This window comes from Harmonia axyridis, chromosome 2 (genome assembly GCF_914767665.1).
Source record: "Harmonia axyridis chromosome 2, icHarAxyr1.1, whole genome shotgun sequence".
NCBI lineage: Eukaryota > Metazoa > Arthropoda > Insecta > Coleoptera > Coccinellidae > Harmonia > Harmonia axyridis.
Window position 1 is genome coordinate 54,852,543 of NC_059502.1, and position 13,066 is coordinate 54,865,608.

Sequence of the window (13,066 nt, forward strand, 5' to 3'; positions counted from 1 at the left end):
GAAGAAGACGAAGAACAAACGTAGCCCCAGAATGGTCGCACAATACAGTACTGATAATCTTCTATTGATGTTATAATGTGTGTTACACTGTCTGCTGGTACATTCGCGCAATCCGTGATGATAGATATAATGAATTATTCGAGTATTTCGAACTTTGATTGAAAATATTAAACAACATATTTTTTGTTGAATAGTTATTCATCGTTCTTAAATGTATTCAAAAGGATGTTCATTATCTGGACAATATTTTGATACTGTCGAATAGCCTATTTTCATTAGTCTTCAATTAATTCGATTGCAGTTTGAAATTCAAAGTGTGTTAAGGTATGGATTTTCACAATCATATTCAGTTAAACAACTTACAAGTAATAAACACGTAAGAGAGATACTTTTATGACACGATACAATCGTCGCAACCATTTCTTGCGTCCCTAAGTTGCTGTTTGGCTTTCCTGCTCGTCCTTCTGATCAGAGATCTCGATCTCGGCTTCGAAAAGCTGCCATTTTCCGAACCCTCCGGTTTGGATCGGTCCAAAGACGGACTGCCGGCCTTTTTACCGCCCTTGTGCATGTAGGCACTGGAAGTCCTCTTCAGTCCGGAGCTCTGGTCCTCGGCGTCCTTCGGGAATATCCTGGATAGATTCAGGAAGGATCTGAAAACTTCCCGGATGTTGATGTCGTCCTTGGCTGAACATTCGAGCACCTTCACTCTGAAGAAAATATTGCATTTAATTAATAACGAATAGTTTCAAAGAATAAGGTAAATTGATGATATTGGCAATTGATAATATCATCATATTACCTATTCACTAGGAATAACATCTTTCTGCAGATAGTGAAGTTTTAATAGGAAAAAATGGCAATTAAGTTTTCAGATTTAAAATTCGCGAAAAAGCGTGAAAGTGTCATGGCATCGCTTGTGACGTCAAAACGTAGTAGCAGACCACGCAACCAAACGAAACGTAAACACAGGACGTTGTCGATGGTTATTTCTATGACGTTGTGGAGTGAACTGACAGTGTCAGAGTGTAGACGTTAATATATTGAAAATTTTTTCTCTGTGTCTTATAGTTCTTGACATGCTGTCAGTGAGCATCGAATTTGGGTAAACCTATACAATGCTTTTCAATGTAAAATGACAAAATAACAAAGTGTTTCTTACCGTTACTCTGTATGAAATTTTCATTGTATACAACTTTTATAATAACGGATACTCCTCTTACTATGTATATTACCCTTTGTATCTCAAAAACTGGTCATAGAAAAGAAAATTATAACAGTTTACTCGAACTAAAAGAAATGACAAAACATTCGAAAATACCACTGACAATTTTTTCAATTAGAGGCTGAATTAAGAACTGAACGAATTTAATTTTGAATAATGTTCGACCAAGGGCGGTCCTAGCCTTAAATTTTGGGGTTCGCCCTTATGGGTTTCGAGTTTTTTTTATGGGAGCAATTATGTGAATCGGTATCAAGTCCTAACCTCTCAAAAATATTTATATTAATACATTTATATAAGGTGTACAACTTTGCTCCCGCAGTTTTGCTATAGATGGCTTTAGTGGTAGTCGAAATAAATAGATCGTAAATACAATAAGCTCAAGTATTTGTAAATATAACGCCATCCAAATATTCGTCGATTTGTGTCTGCATCATGAAGCTATTCTCGATTGAACATGTCAGCTGACGAGCATCATTCTCGTTATATTTGGGGAGGTTTTGATTTGCTGTTTTAATATAAAGAAATCTGCGGTTGAGGCTCAGCGGATGCTCTCTCATACCTATGGTGAGGCCGCTATTAGTGAAAGAACGTGCTGAGAGTGATTTCAACGCTTCAAGAACGGTGATTTTGATGTCGAAGAGCAGCATGGCGGTGGAAGAGAAAAGGTTTTCAAAGATGCAGATTTGGAGGCATTACTTGATCAAGACTCGTGTCAAACGCAACAAGAATTGGCAGGATCATTGGGAGTAACCCAAAAAGCCATTTCAAAACGCCTGAAAGTCATGGAAATGATTCAGAAAAGATGTGAATTTTGTAATTCACAACTAATATTGCTATTAATTCCATTTCGTACCTTGTCTGCTTGAAAGTGAGTAGTGGTTTCCATTGGGGGGGGTGGGGGTGGTCATGACCCCTTGACTTTTCCTGGGACCGTACTTGTATTTGACTCATCCCGTATATAACAATAATTTTTATTGGAAACATAAATTATAACCTAATGCTTAGACAATCCTTGACGCGTAAAAGTGTTTCATTCAAAACATTTTCCTGCAAGAAATGTTAGCTTGAAGAACTGCCATTTTCCAACTTCGTCACCCTATAGTGTGTATCTTGAAAACTAGTTTTATGATTCTTTGACTCATGGACTTTCTTGTTCAGTAGGTCATATTCTACAGACTACAAAAAATTCTGAAAAATCAAGTCGTGACAATATTTTCATTGGACTGGTTCCTGGTCCTTTGAGAGAGGAAAATTTCTTCGAACACACAACAAACTGCGTGTCTCGATCAAATGCTCTCATTGATTGAGTAAAACGTCATAAACTTTTTCGATTGCTGCAAACAACTTGTTATAGATCTAAAAAGAATAGAAAACAACTACCCATCCTCTCATTATCATTCTGGAAGAACATCGTTAATTGAAAAGATTGTCTCATCCACTCGAAACTTCAGATTTCTACGATGTTAATTATCGCCCGATGCTTTTTTGATAAACGAGAACAGTTGGCAAATTTAGAAATTAAATGCCGAGTATCTTACTTCCGAATAGGATGAGACTGGAATTAATAATTTCTAGACTTCCGCTATTCCCTTTTGCATTTTCCAGGAACGGGGGATATTTCTGCAGCGGTTGTACGCTTTGAATTTACCCAGCAGGTACTTTGTACAGATATGCAATAAGGTTGTTTGCTCCAGGTGCTTTTCCAGTCTAGTGGTTGTTTCTATTCGCATTTTAATCTAATTTTAATTTCTAGTACGGTATATTATTCTATCGCGTTGTTTACCTGTGAAATGATTTGCCCCAACGGGCAAAGGATCGGAAAGCGCTCGTTATTCATACCCATGGATTCATTCCTATGGATACATGGATATAATATACTTACTGGCAAAGAAACTGCAACACCCAGATGGAACTGTTTGCATTTCAATTTTTTTTTTATGGAAAAACATAGATAGTATAGCAAGAAGTGAATGATTGAAATTTGGAGAAAAAAAAGAAGGGTTTAAATTTTTTCAATGAAATTGTTGTTTGTCGACCGCGATTATCTATACACTTCCCAAAACGTCTCGGCATTGAAGCCATAAGGTGGTCTATTTCTTCTTGAGGGATACTATCCCAAGATACGTGTACTTCATGTTTCAGAGCCACCAAAGTCTGAGGTAAATTTCCAAGCCTTCTATCCATGATGTCCCAAACATGATCTATGGGCAAAAGATCGGGGGATCTGGGCAGCCATGGCAAAATATTCACATGGGTCCCTTTGAAGAAGTTTGAACTAACTCTGGCAACATGAGGTAAGGCATTATCTTACTGAAATATTGGATTCTCGAGCCGGTTAAGGTAAGGGAGAACATATGGCTCCATTATTTCTTGAAGGTAACGCAGCGCTATCATGTTTCCTCGAATAAAGACTAGAGGTGACCTACTTGCATGTGCAATAGTTCCCCATACCATAACGCCTACTGTCCGATGTACATGACGCTCAACATCAAACTGACATCGTCTAACCTTTCTTTGGTCATCATGTGCACCCAAGTAGAATCGAGATTCATCAAAAAAGACTACCTGATGCCATTCAACATTCCAATGTTTACGTTTTCTGCTCCACTGTCATCATTGCCGGCGATGCTCAACCGTCAGAAGTAACACAAGATGGTAAACCGTTTGGACAGTTACTGGATGGCCTTGTTTTTCTAACCACTCATCAGCCATATATCGAGTTGTCGCAAATCGGTCTCTAATGGCCATGAGCCTTAGACGTCGATCTTGAACTTCATTTGTGTCGCTTCGACGTCCGGTACTCACTCTTTTTCGATTTTGGGCATTATCAAACCATGCTTGACAACATCTCATAACAGTAGTTGGATTTCTGTTCGTACGGTTACAACTCTGCCTCCAGTAGACCAATAATTCGACCTCTTTCAAATTCACTTATCTGGCGATAAATTCCGCGTACACGTGCTCTAGGCATTTTAACAACAACTAAACATCGACTTTGTATCCCCACGAACAGCTGGTTTGTTCTAAAATTCAAAAGATTGCAAAAAACGACTATAATATTTGAGTAACAAAAATTGTTTGCATGAACAAACCTTTACGATTTTTTTCTCCAAATTCAATCATATACTCCTTGCTATCCTATCTATGTTTTTCCGAAAAAAAAATTAAATTTAAACAGCTCCTTCTGGGTGTTGCAGTTTCTTTGTCAGTTAGTGTATATCCATTCCTCAGCTCTCACAACATTCAGGCCTCTCTTACGGCACGTTATGGTGTATTCAGAATAGTGGATCATGGAATGCGTAGAAGATTGGGTGCTTGAACAACAACGTTTGGATGACGATTTTTCGTATCGAATTTTCTTCAGCGACGAAGCACATTTTTTACTAGGTGAATATATAAACAAGCAAAATTGTCTAATATGAGTGAGAATCCTCATATAGCTGCTGAGAGACCAATACATCCCAAAAAGTCACTGAATGGTGTGCAATTTGGTCTTGTGAGTGATTGGCTCGTACTACTTTGAAAATGAAAAAGTTGTCACTCAAACCGTCAATTGTCATCGCTATGGCCTGAATTCATGATATGTAGAGGAAATAATGAGGGAATTGTTCGAAACCAAAAAACAATTGTTTTGAACAATTAATTCTTCAAAACTGATACAAATAAGTGGAAACCTGGAAACTATTTTCATATTCATCAAAGGAATATTTCTATCTCATTCTACCCTGATAATTAATTCAGAATAGATGCATTTTGGGTAACATACATAATGTAAGTTCTGTAGGTTCTATTTTCCTTTCTCGTACCGGTTAGAATGGTTAAATGCTAATAACACAGTCATGGGTTAATATTAGCAGGATAACATTCAATAATAGAACAGTCCAACATTATTAAATATTAGTGAGGCGTGTTGAGGGTGGAAGTATTACAATACGTACCCGTTTATATTCATTGCTTGAATCTCCGTTTACCTTTTAGTTTGTCTCATTGCACAGTATCTATAGGTACATGGTACATAGAATAAAGCAGTAAAAATAGACGAATCTCTTTTCAGTTCTTTAATTTAATGAATTTATGAAGAATAATTGTGAGCGATAAAAAAAGATTAACATAAGGCAGAATTATTTTGAAATGTTTGTCTCTCGCATAAAATTAAAAAAACAGCCTGTATTTCTTGAACGAATATAGGAAAATGTCCCACATCTGCCCTGAAAGCCTGTACAATCATTCGTGAAACACCCTGTATAGGGTATTATATTGAAAAAAGTGTAACTTAGGTCTATATCTTTGTTTTCGTATACCATGTATATATGAAAATAATTTTGAATTGTGCTTCTGACTACCCGATACACATCACTAAAAGGTTTTCAAAACATCTTCCTTCATTATAGCTGCTATAGATATACTTCGCTGTTATAACTGTAACGGATATCACCATTCTTCAAAGGGATGTAAAAAGCCTGTAACTTGTCCACTTTGTGCCCATATGCATGAACTTAAAGATTGTAAATCTTCAGAGCGTAAATGTACTAACTGTGTCAAGTTGGTTAGCGCATCTGATTCAGTAGTTTCAGTGAATCATGCAGTTTGGGAAAAAGAAAAATGTACCTCATATAAAGCGGTTTTGAAAAAGTTTAGGGATGATTTATTGGGTCCAGCATAGCATTCGGGTGACTCCACTGATTGTAACCCTTCTGACAGTGCCTCAAATATTAAACACAGCACTAGTAAAACTTTGAACATCTATTATCAGAACAGTTTTTAGAGATTGTGCATATGTTTTAGCTTGTCCACTCACTATTTTGTTCAATATTTGTTTGAGAACTGGCACGATTCCTGATTGCTGGAAGCTTTCCAAAGTACGCCCAATTTATAAGAAGGGAAATAAATTTGATATTTCGAATTTCCGACCAATATCGATAATCTGTAATTGCAGTAAGATCTTTGAAGTTCTCCTCTATAATAGATTATATTCCCATGTTTGCAATCTGATAACTCCATTTCAGCATGGTTTTGTTAAAGGTCGTTCGACAGTTACCAACCTCTTCAACGTAAGTAACCCAGTTTATTTCCGAAGTCATTGAGAGAAAGTCCCAAGTGGATATATTATATACTGATTTTTCAAGGGCTTTTGATCTGCTTGACCATGGAATATTGTTGAGGAAGTTGTCTCAATTTGGCCTTTCCTCGGCTCTCATTGGTCTTTTCAAGTCTTACTTGTCCAATAGGCAGCAATATGTCGAGTTCAAGGGAGTCAGGTCTACTGTGTTCTCCAGTACTTCTGCAGTCCTTCAAGGAAGTAACCTTGGGCCACTCCTTTTCATTATATTTATTAATGAGGTAGTTGATGTCGACTGTTTGTTATATGCTGATGATTTCAAAATATACCTGGAGGTAAGCAATCTATCGGACTGCTTGCGACTCGCCTCTAATTTGCAACGCATTGAAGAGTGGTGTAGAAGAAACAGGTTACCTTTGAACGCTGAGAAGTGTAATGTTATGTCATTTACGCAAAATGAAAATACTATTAGTTTTGATTACACAATAGCTTCCAAAGTTCTCGAGCGTCCATCGGTGTTAACTGATTTAGGAGTGAATTTTGATTCCAGACTTTCGTTTGTGCCACACATTGATGCTACCTTGTCTGCTGCGAATGGGATGTACGGGCTCATAGCGCGAATCTCTCGCGATTTCTCTGACACAGTCACATTAAAGACCCTTTATTATGAATATTGCAGATCAAAATTAAAATACGCGTCTATAATATGGTTTCCTTGTTACCAGGTCCATATTGAGAGAGTTGAGTCTGTGCAGTGGCGTTGTCTAAAACTTTTTTCATATAGAGCAGATGTTGTCTACCCGCCTATCGGTTTTCCACAGAACCTGCTTTTGAGCAGACACTGCATGAATAGTTTGAAATGTCGACGAGAATGTCATTCAGTTGTATTTACTCACAAACTAATAAACGGTGTCATTAAAGATCCTTGCATTCTCGAAAAACTAAATTTTGCTATTCCAAGACCAGCCTCTAGAGTTAGAAATACATTTTATATGCCGATACCTCGAACGAATACATTGAAGCATTCACCTCTTTATAATTTGTGTGATGCCTGTAATACTATAAGTTCTCACTTGGATATTTTTAATTGTTCCATTTTAAATATAAGATCACATTATTTGGATTGACTGAGCATTTTTGTTATCGATTTTTTTCTCAGAATATGTAATATTAGTGTATACTTCATGCATAATGATGTCATAATTTTCATATTCATTTTAGAAAAAAAATCAGAATTGATTTTTTCCGATAGTTGATAGTCGAAAAAAAATTATAGCTAGTTGAGAATATTCTCACCTTAACTTGGGAAGCTCACAATAGACCCATTCAGAGACATCTTCTATCCTAACCTCTCTGTGGGTTGAAGTCAAGTCCAGTTTGTTCCCAGCTACTACTATCGGAATTTCTTGGAAGTCACCTCTTTGTTCCCTGATTTCTTCGAAGCACTGCTTAATGGACTGGAAGGACGGAGCTGAAGTCACAGCATATACTAGGAGGAAGGCGTGAGATGTAGCAATGCATAGTCGACGCATAGCTGGAAATTCCATTTCACCTGACGTATCGAGTATGTCGACCTGTGCAAGAGTTACAAGAGTTGGTCGGGGGAAATTATGGAGAAAAGTGCATCTTTCAGATAGTTAGATTTTGTGTCTATTTGATATTCATGTTTGAGTAATAAAAGTTGAGGGAAAAATTACAAATTCAAATTGGTCTGTATTTGATGAAGATTTTTCGATATAAATATCACATTATTTTTGTATTCTTTAAGATCTTCAATTTTGAATATACCTACTGAGTTATCCATGTTGTGGTCAGAGACAACCAATGAGACTGTCAACTCTTTCACTAAATTTTACCGATTTTGCCTTCGTCATCTATCTTTGTCTATATCATTCTATTTCGTATAAAGCTATCTTTGTTTCGGTCATGAAAGGCACAAGTAGAGGCGCTACGTACGTTTTTGTTGGCGTTGCCAAATCTGAAAATATTTACTACCATTTCAAGAAAAAAGCGCACTCTCTCTTATTTCTTATATGGTGAAAGTGCAATCTATGATCTTCAATATACGTGCTCCAAATAATTTTGACAACACGGAATAAGATGTTTTCTATGCATCTTAACACGGAATAAAATTTGACGTGCAACCTCTGTCAGAAATTTAAAAGTTGTCGGTAATTTTTATTCATAATTAATTAATTTTCGTTTCATCTGTGTAGAAAAGGAAGTAGCAAAAATGTAATAATTTCTAAGAAGTGTAAACAAGTAAGTTGTAAATCTCCATACCAGTTTTTATTTTTGCAGATCAAAAGTCTGGCAAGAAAACTAGGAATTAGATTCACAGGAAAGAATCTCTGAAATTATAGAATATGCTCTAAACATTTCACTTCGTAGTCATATATTGATACAATAAAGCTCAAATGCTGAAGTTTAATCAGCCACAAATACTAAAAAGAATGTGGTAGAATTTTCCACAGAAAATTTTTCCATGAGTCACCCAGGTAAAGGAAGCTGGTTAAGATAATCCATCACAAAGAAGTCAATTTTGGGAAACCAAAAAGCAGTATAGGAAAAAGTCAAAACTTTGAGGAGCATTTTTGAGCTGTCTGGTACCACAAGAGTTCAAGTTCTGCTTACAATTATTCGATAATCAATATTCTAAGACAATCGATTGACTTGTATTTGTTGTCTTATATGTTAGTTGCTGTTTCATATGATAAATGTTTTCAAGAGTTACAACAAAAATTACATTCGACGATATAATCCCATCAAAAGATGTATTTCCGTTTTTTAAACAATTTCACGCAGCCATATTAGTAGTGAAAATGTTTTGCCTTATTTTAGCCTGAAAATGATTAATTATCACAATATTCAGCAGGGCAAAAATTTCAGTATTGATATTATGGTTGTGCGAAATTGCTCCAAGACCTCAAAACAATTAAATTGAAATTAATAATTTGAAATTCCCGCGCTAAAACGCACAAAGCGGATGTGGCGCCATTTCCAACTGCCATTCAAAGATGCGTGAGACAAGGATGCAAAATATCGGATAAAATTTAGTGGGGATGAGTTGTGCGTCTCATTCTTGTCTCTGTTGTGGTCTGGATTTCAGAGCCCTGTTTCGATGACATATGTCAAACAGAACTGTCATCCAAAGCGTTATATGTTTAGTTGGAGGTTAGTATTAACAATGTGAATCTTTTATCAACAGCTGAACGTGTGAGAATAATGATTTTATAGTATATACGTTCCGTGGATTACGAGCAGATTATGATTGATATAATCGTTCATCTGAGCGAAAAACTTCGGAGGGACTGCACCGGTTGGTGATGTCTTTAGGCCCAAAAACCTTCGAAATGCATGCTCGACTGTAAAGATTGCCACTGTGAAGATGTTGAAGAAGATCCAAATATATCATCGACGCACATAACATTCGGGCCTCTCTTACGGCACGCTATGGCGTATTTTGAATCAGTATTTGCATCTTCATCTTTATAGAGTTCATATGACACAAGAACTGAAGCCAGTTGACCAATGTGTTATGTGTAGAATGACGATTGGGTGGTTGGACAACAAAGCTTGGATGACGATTTCTGCATCGAATTTCCTTCAGAACCGAAGCACTTTTTGAACCCGGTTGCCATGTTAACAAGCAATTTTGTCGCATTTGGGACAAGGATATCATCATGTAACTGTAGAGAATGCATTACATCCACAAAAAGTTACTGAAGCATGTGTCATTTGGTGTGTTGCATCGAGTGATTGGCCCATTCTTATTTGAAAATGAAGAAGCTCAAACCGTCGATTCTCTAAGTGATTACCGATTTTTTTGGCCTGAAATTAGTGATATAAAAGAGATGTGGTTCCAGCAAGATGGTGCAATATGCCACACAACACGATCCGTTTTAGCTTTATTGCAAAAAAAATTCCCAGGACTTGTTTTGGCAATGTGAATAGGCTATCAAGATAGTGGAATTTATCGCCTTTGGATTCTATTTGTGAGGTTATGGACAGAGTCGTGTTTATGCCGATAATCCTCCGAAATGTGCTGGCGAGTTACCTCACAAGGTCGAGTCCTTCAAGAGATCACGCGGAAGATATTCAAATGACGTTCTATTTCACACATAATGGCAAGGTCCAAAAATTATAAGAAAATGAGAATTTGATCAATATTATGAGTGGAAGTGTGTGTTTTCACGTTTTTTTTTGGAACCACAAAATGGATAACCTTCTGCATTCCATGATTCCTATATAGGAATCAATGAAAAGAGACACAACATCGCAACTCACAAGAATGAAATTTAGACATACAAAATAATTTATGTAATTTAATAGAAACTAGTATAAAAGCATTTCAATAAAAAACAAAAAACTCGAGTACAAATAGTACCTATATTTTTCATACAAGTTTAATTAATCATTCATGTCATGAACAGTTTCAATAGTGACTTTAGAATAGTTATTTATAATACAAGTGCAGAAGGCATTGATATTCTTCCACGAGATACATTATTTTCTCTAATTCATTTCATTTTTATTGAAATTAATGAAATATTTCCATAAATATCATTTTGTGATTTTTGCATTGAAAAATGTTGGTTGGCAGAACTGATTTCTTTAAGGCAAATTGTCACTGTAATTGTATATAGAATTTATTGTTATTATGTATATATTATCAGGATGAATAAAAATTATTATTAATTGATGAATTGACACATAAAGCTGTGGCAGAAAGCTCGGAGTACCAACATATAATAATGAAATATAACCATGAAAACTGTGCGTTTCTGATTTTTCTCACACGATTTTGTTCTACAAGATGTGGAAGAATGAACGGAATAACCACAGAATTAGAGAATAGTATATTCTAAAACAAGTTGCAGAATGGGCTCCTATTCTAACACGAATGCGAAATTCGAAAACGAGCGACGAAGGAGCGAGTTTTGGAACGCATGAGTGTTGGAATTGCCTTCTGCAACGAGTATTAGACGATATTTTCTCTATTTCAGTCAAGTTTTGCGAAATATTGTCGAAATTCAATGAAAAATTCAGATTATATATCCTAGTGACTTTTGTATTGTATCTTGGCAGTTGGTGTGACTGTTACGAAAATTGACAGATTGCGGAATTTGAATATGAATCGTATGTTTCGAATTTAGACATAATTTACAATTACACATTAAATTCGTGAATTATGTCAGACGAAATCGATTGAACACTACCAGAATTATGAGAATTTGCGAAAATGTAGCGAATCATTTCTCTATATCCCCAAATTATATTATATTATATTGACAATTATTGACGTTTGTTGAAATTTGATAGGATTGGAAGTCAGCATAGACAACCACAAAACGAAAAATATATCTGAAAACGATGCTGTAATGAGTTCATTACAGCACTGTTTTTTAGAACTGTAATGAACTCATTACGATACAGAAATAGAGAAAGTAATTTACACATCGGCTGATAAATTGGTTCCAATTTTGAAAGTTACAGTACAACTGTGATGTCAAAATTTTTCATATACTAAATGGATTCTTTGAATTTCATTTCTGTCTTATTATGATATGGCTCTTCCATTCACTAAGCTACACTATTTAAATTTATCAACCAGTTTTTTCTGTTTTCTTCACCAGTTTAGACACCACAGTTAAAATGATCCATAAGAGTTATTTGATAAGAATTTTGCAAGCAGGTTGGTATCCAGTGTCCATCAGTAATGCAACAATTTTTGAAGAGCCTTTGGTGAAAAGGAATATGTATATTTTAATGATCTTCAATGGGGTCTTTCATGGGCGACTCTTAAATGAGTAGATATCTCTTCATTGTTTTTCCTTGAAATGAGATAGCATTTCACTATATTTTTACGTTATATATATTATAATCTGAATTTCAATTTATGAAATCATGACTGTATGCGTCCCTTCGTAATAATCATAATTTCGAAAATTCAGGATCTTTTTGATACAAGAATGATGAAAATAATTTAAACTGGTTATTTCTATGATGAACCATAGCAATTTTTAGTGATATTTTTGTAACCAGAAATAAAGCCGTGACTAAACGTTCATGGCCTACTTCGATGTCAATAATTCCTGAATGGACTGTATATGTCAAAGCTTTAGCCAGGTGATTCATCGCAATGACCTACGAGTTTTAGACGTTCATCGAAAACTTATTATAATTTTGTTCAGAAAATTTGCATATTTAGGTTTGACTCTATGATCTTTCTTCCTAAAACATTCTCATACTTGTAGAGATACGAAATTTGTAAATTATCAGAAAAAAAAAATGATTAGTTTTCCATAAAGCTCTAATAGGCCATAGCGATGAATCACCCTATATGTTGTCGAGTCTGTGGTGATCACGCTGCCTTTGGGAAATTTTCGTAAATCTTTGTGAGAGCCGTTAGCATTATACAGGGTGACCATGAGAAATATTTAAATTTTATAAATAATGAAACAATAGTGAGTTTTAATATAATTTTCACTTAATAAAGTGTGTTTTTTTTCGAGGTATATAACTTTGAGTTGGCATTACTGTTCAAGATGGCGACCGATTTAACAGCTGTCAAGTGATTTATTTTCAGTTTGGTTTGGCAATTCATCATGAATACGCTTGCTAATAGTGCAATATTGTTTTGAAAAAAATGTGCCGTTGTTCCCGATTTTCATAAGCGAATTTTGTTTAGCGCTGAAGCGCACTTCTGGTTGAATGGCTACGTCAACAAACAAAACTGCCGCATTTGGAGTGAAGCGTATCCTCGAGTGTATGTCGAAACA

General features: G+C 35.6%; 1 protein-coding gene across 6 annotated transcripts in view; it reads right to left on the reverse strand.

Moving 5' to 3' along the window:
- Window positions 1-315: 315 nt before the first annotated feature.
- LOC123672240 (GTP-binding protein Di-Ras2) overlaps window positions 316-13,066 on the reverse strand; it is a 282,502-nt gene continuing 269,751 nt past the window's right edge. For all 6 annotated transcript variants that reach the window (XM_045606263.1, XM_045606266.1, XM_045606269.1 and 3 more), the window contains 2 exons: window positions 7,581-7,858; window positions 316-710 (listed from right to left, as the gene is read on the reverse strand). In XM_045606263.1, the coding sequence (XP_045462219.1) occupies window positions 392-710; window positions 7,581-7,858 (597 nt within the window). In that variant the 3' untranslated portion in view covers window positions 316-391. The remainder of the gene's footprint in view (window positions 711-7,580; window positions 7,859-13,066) is intronic.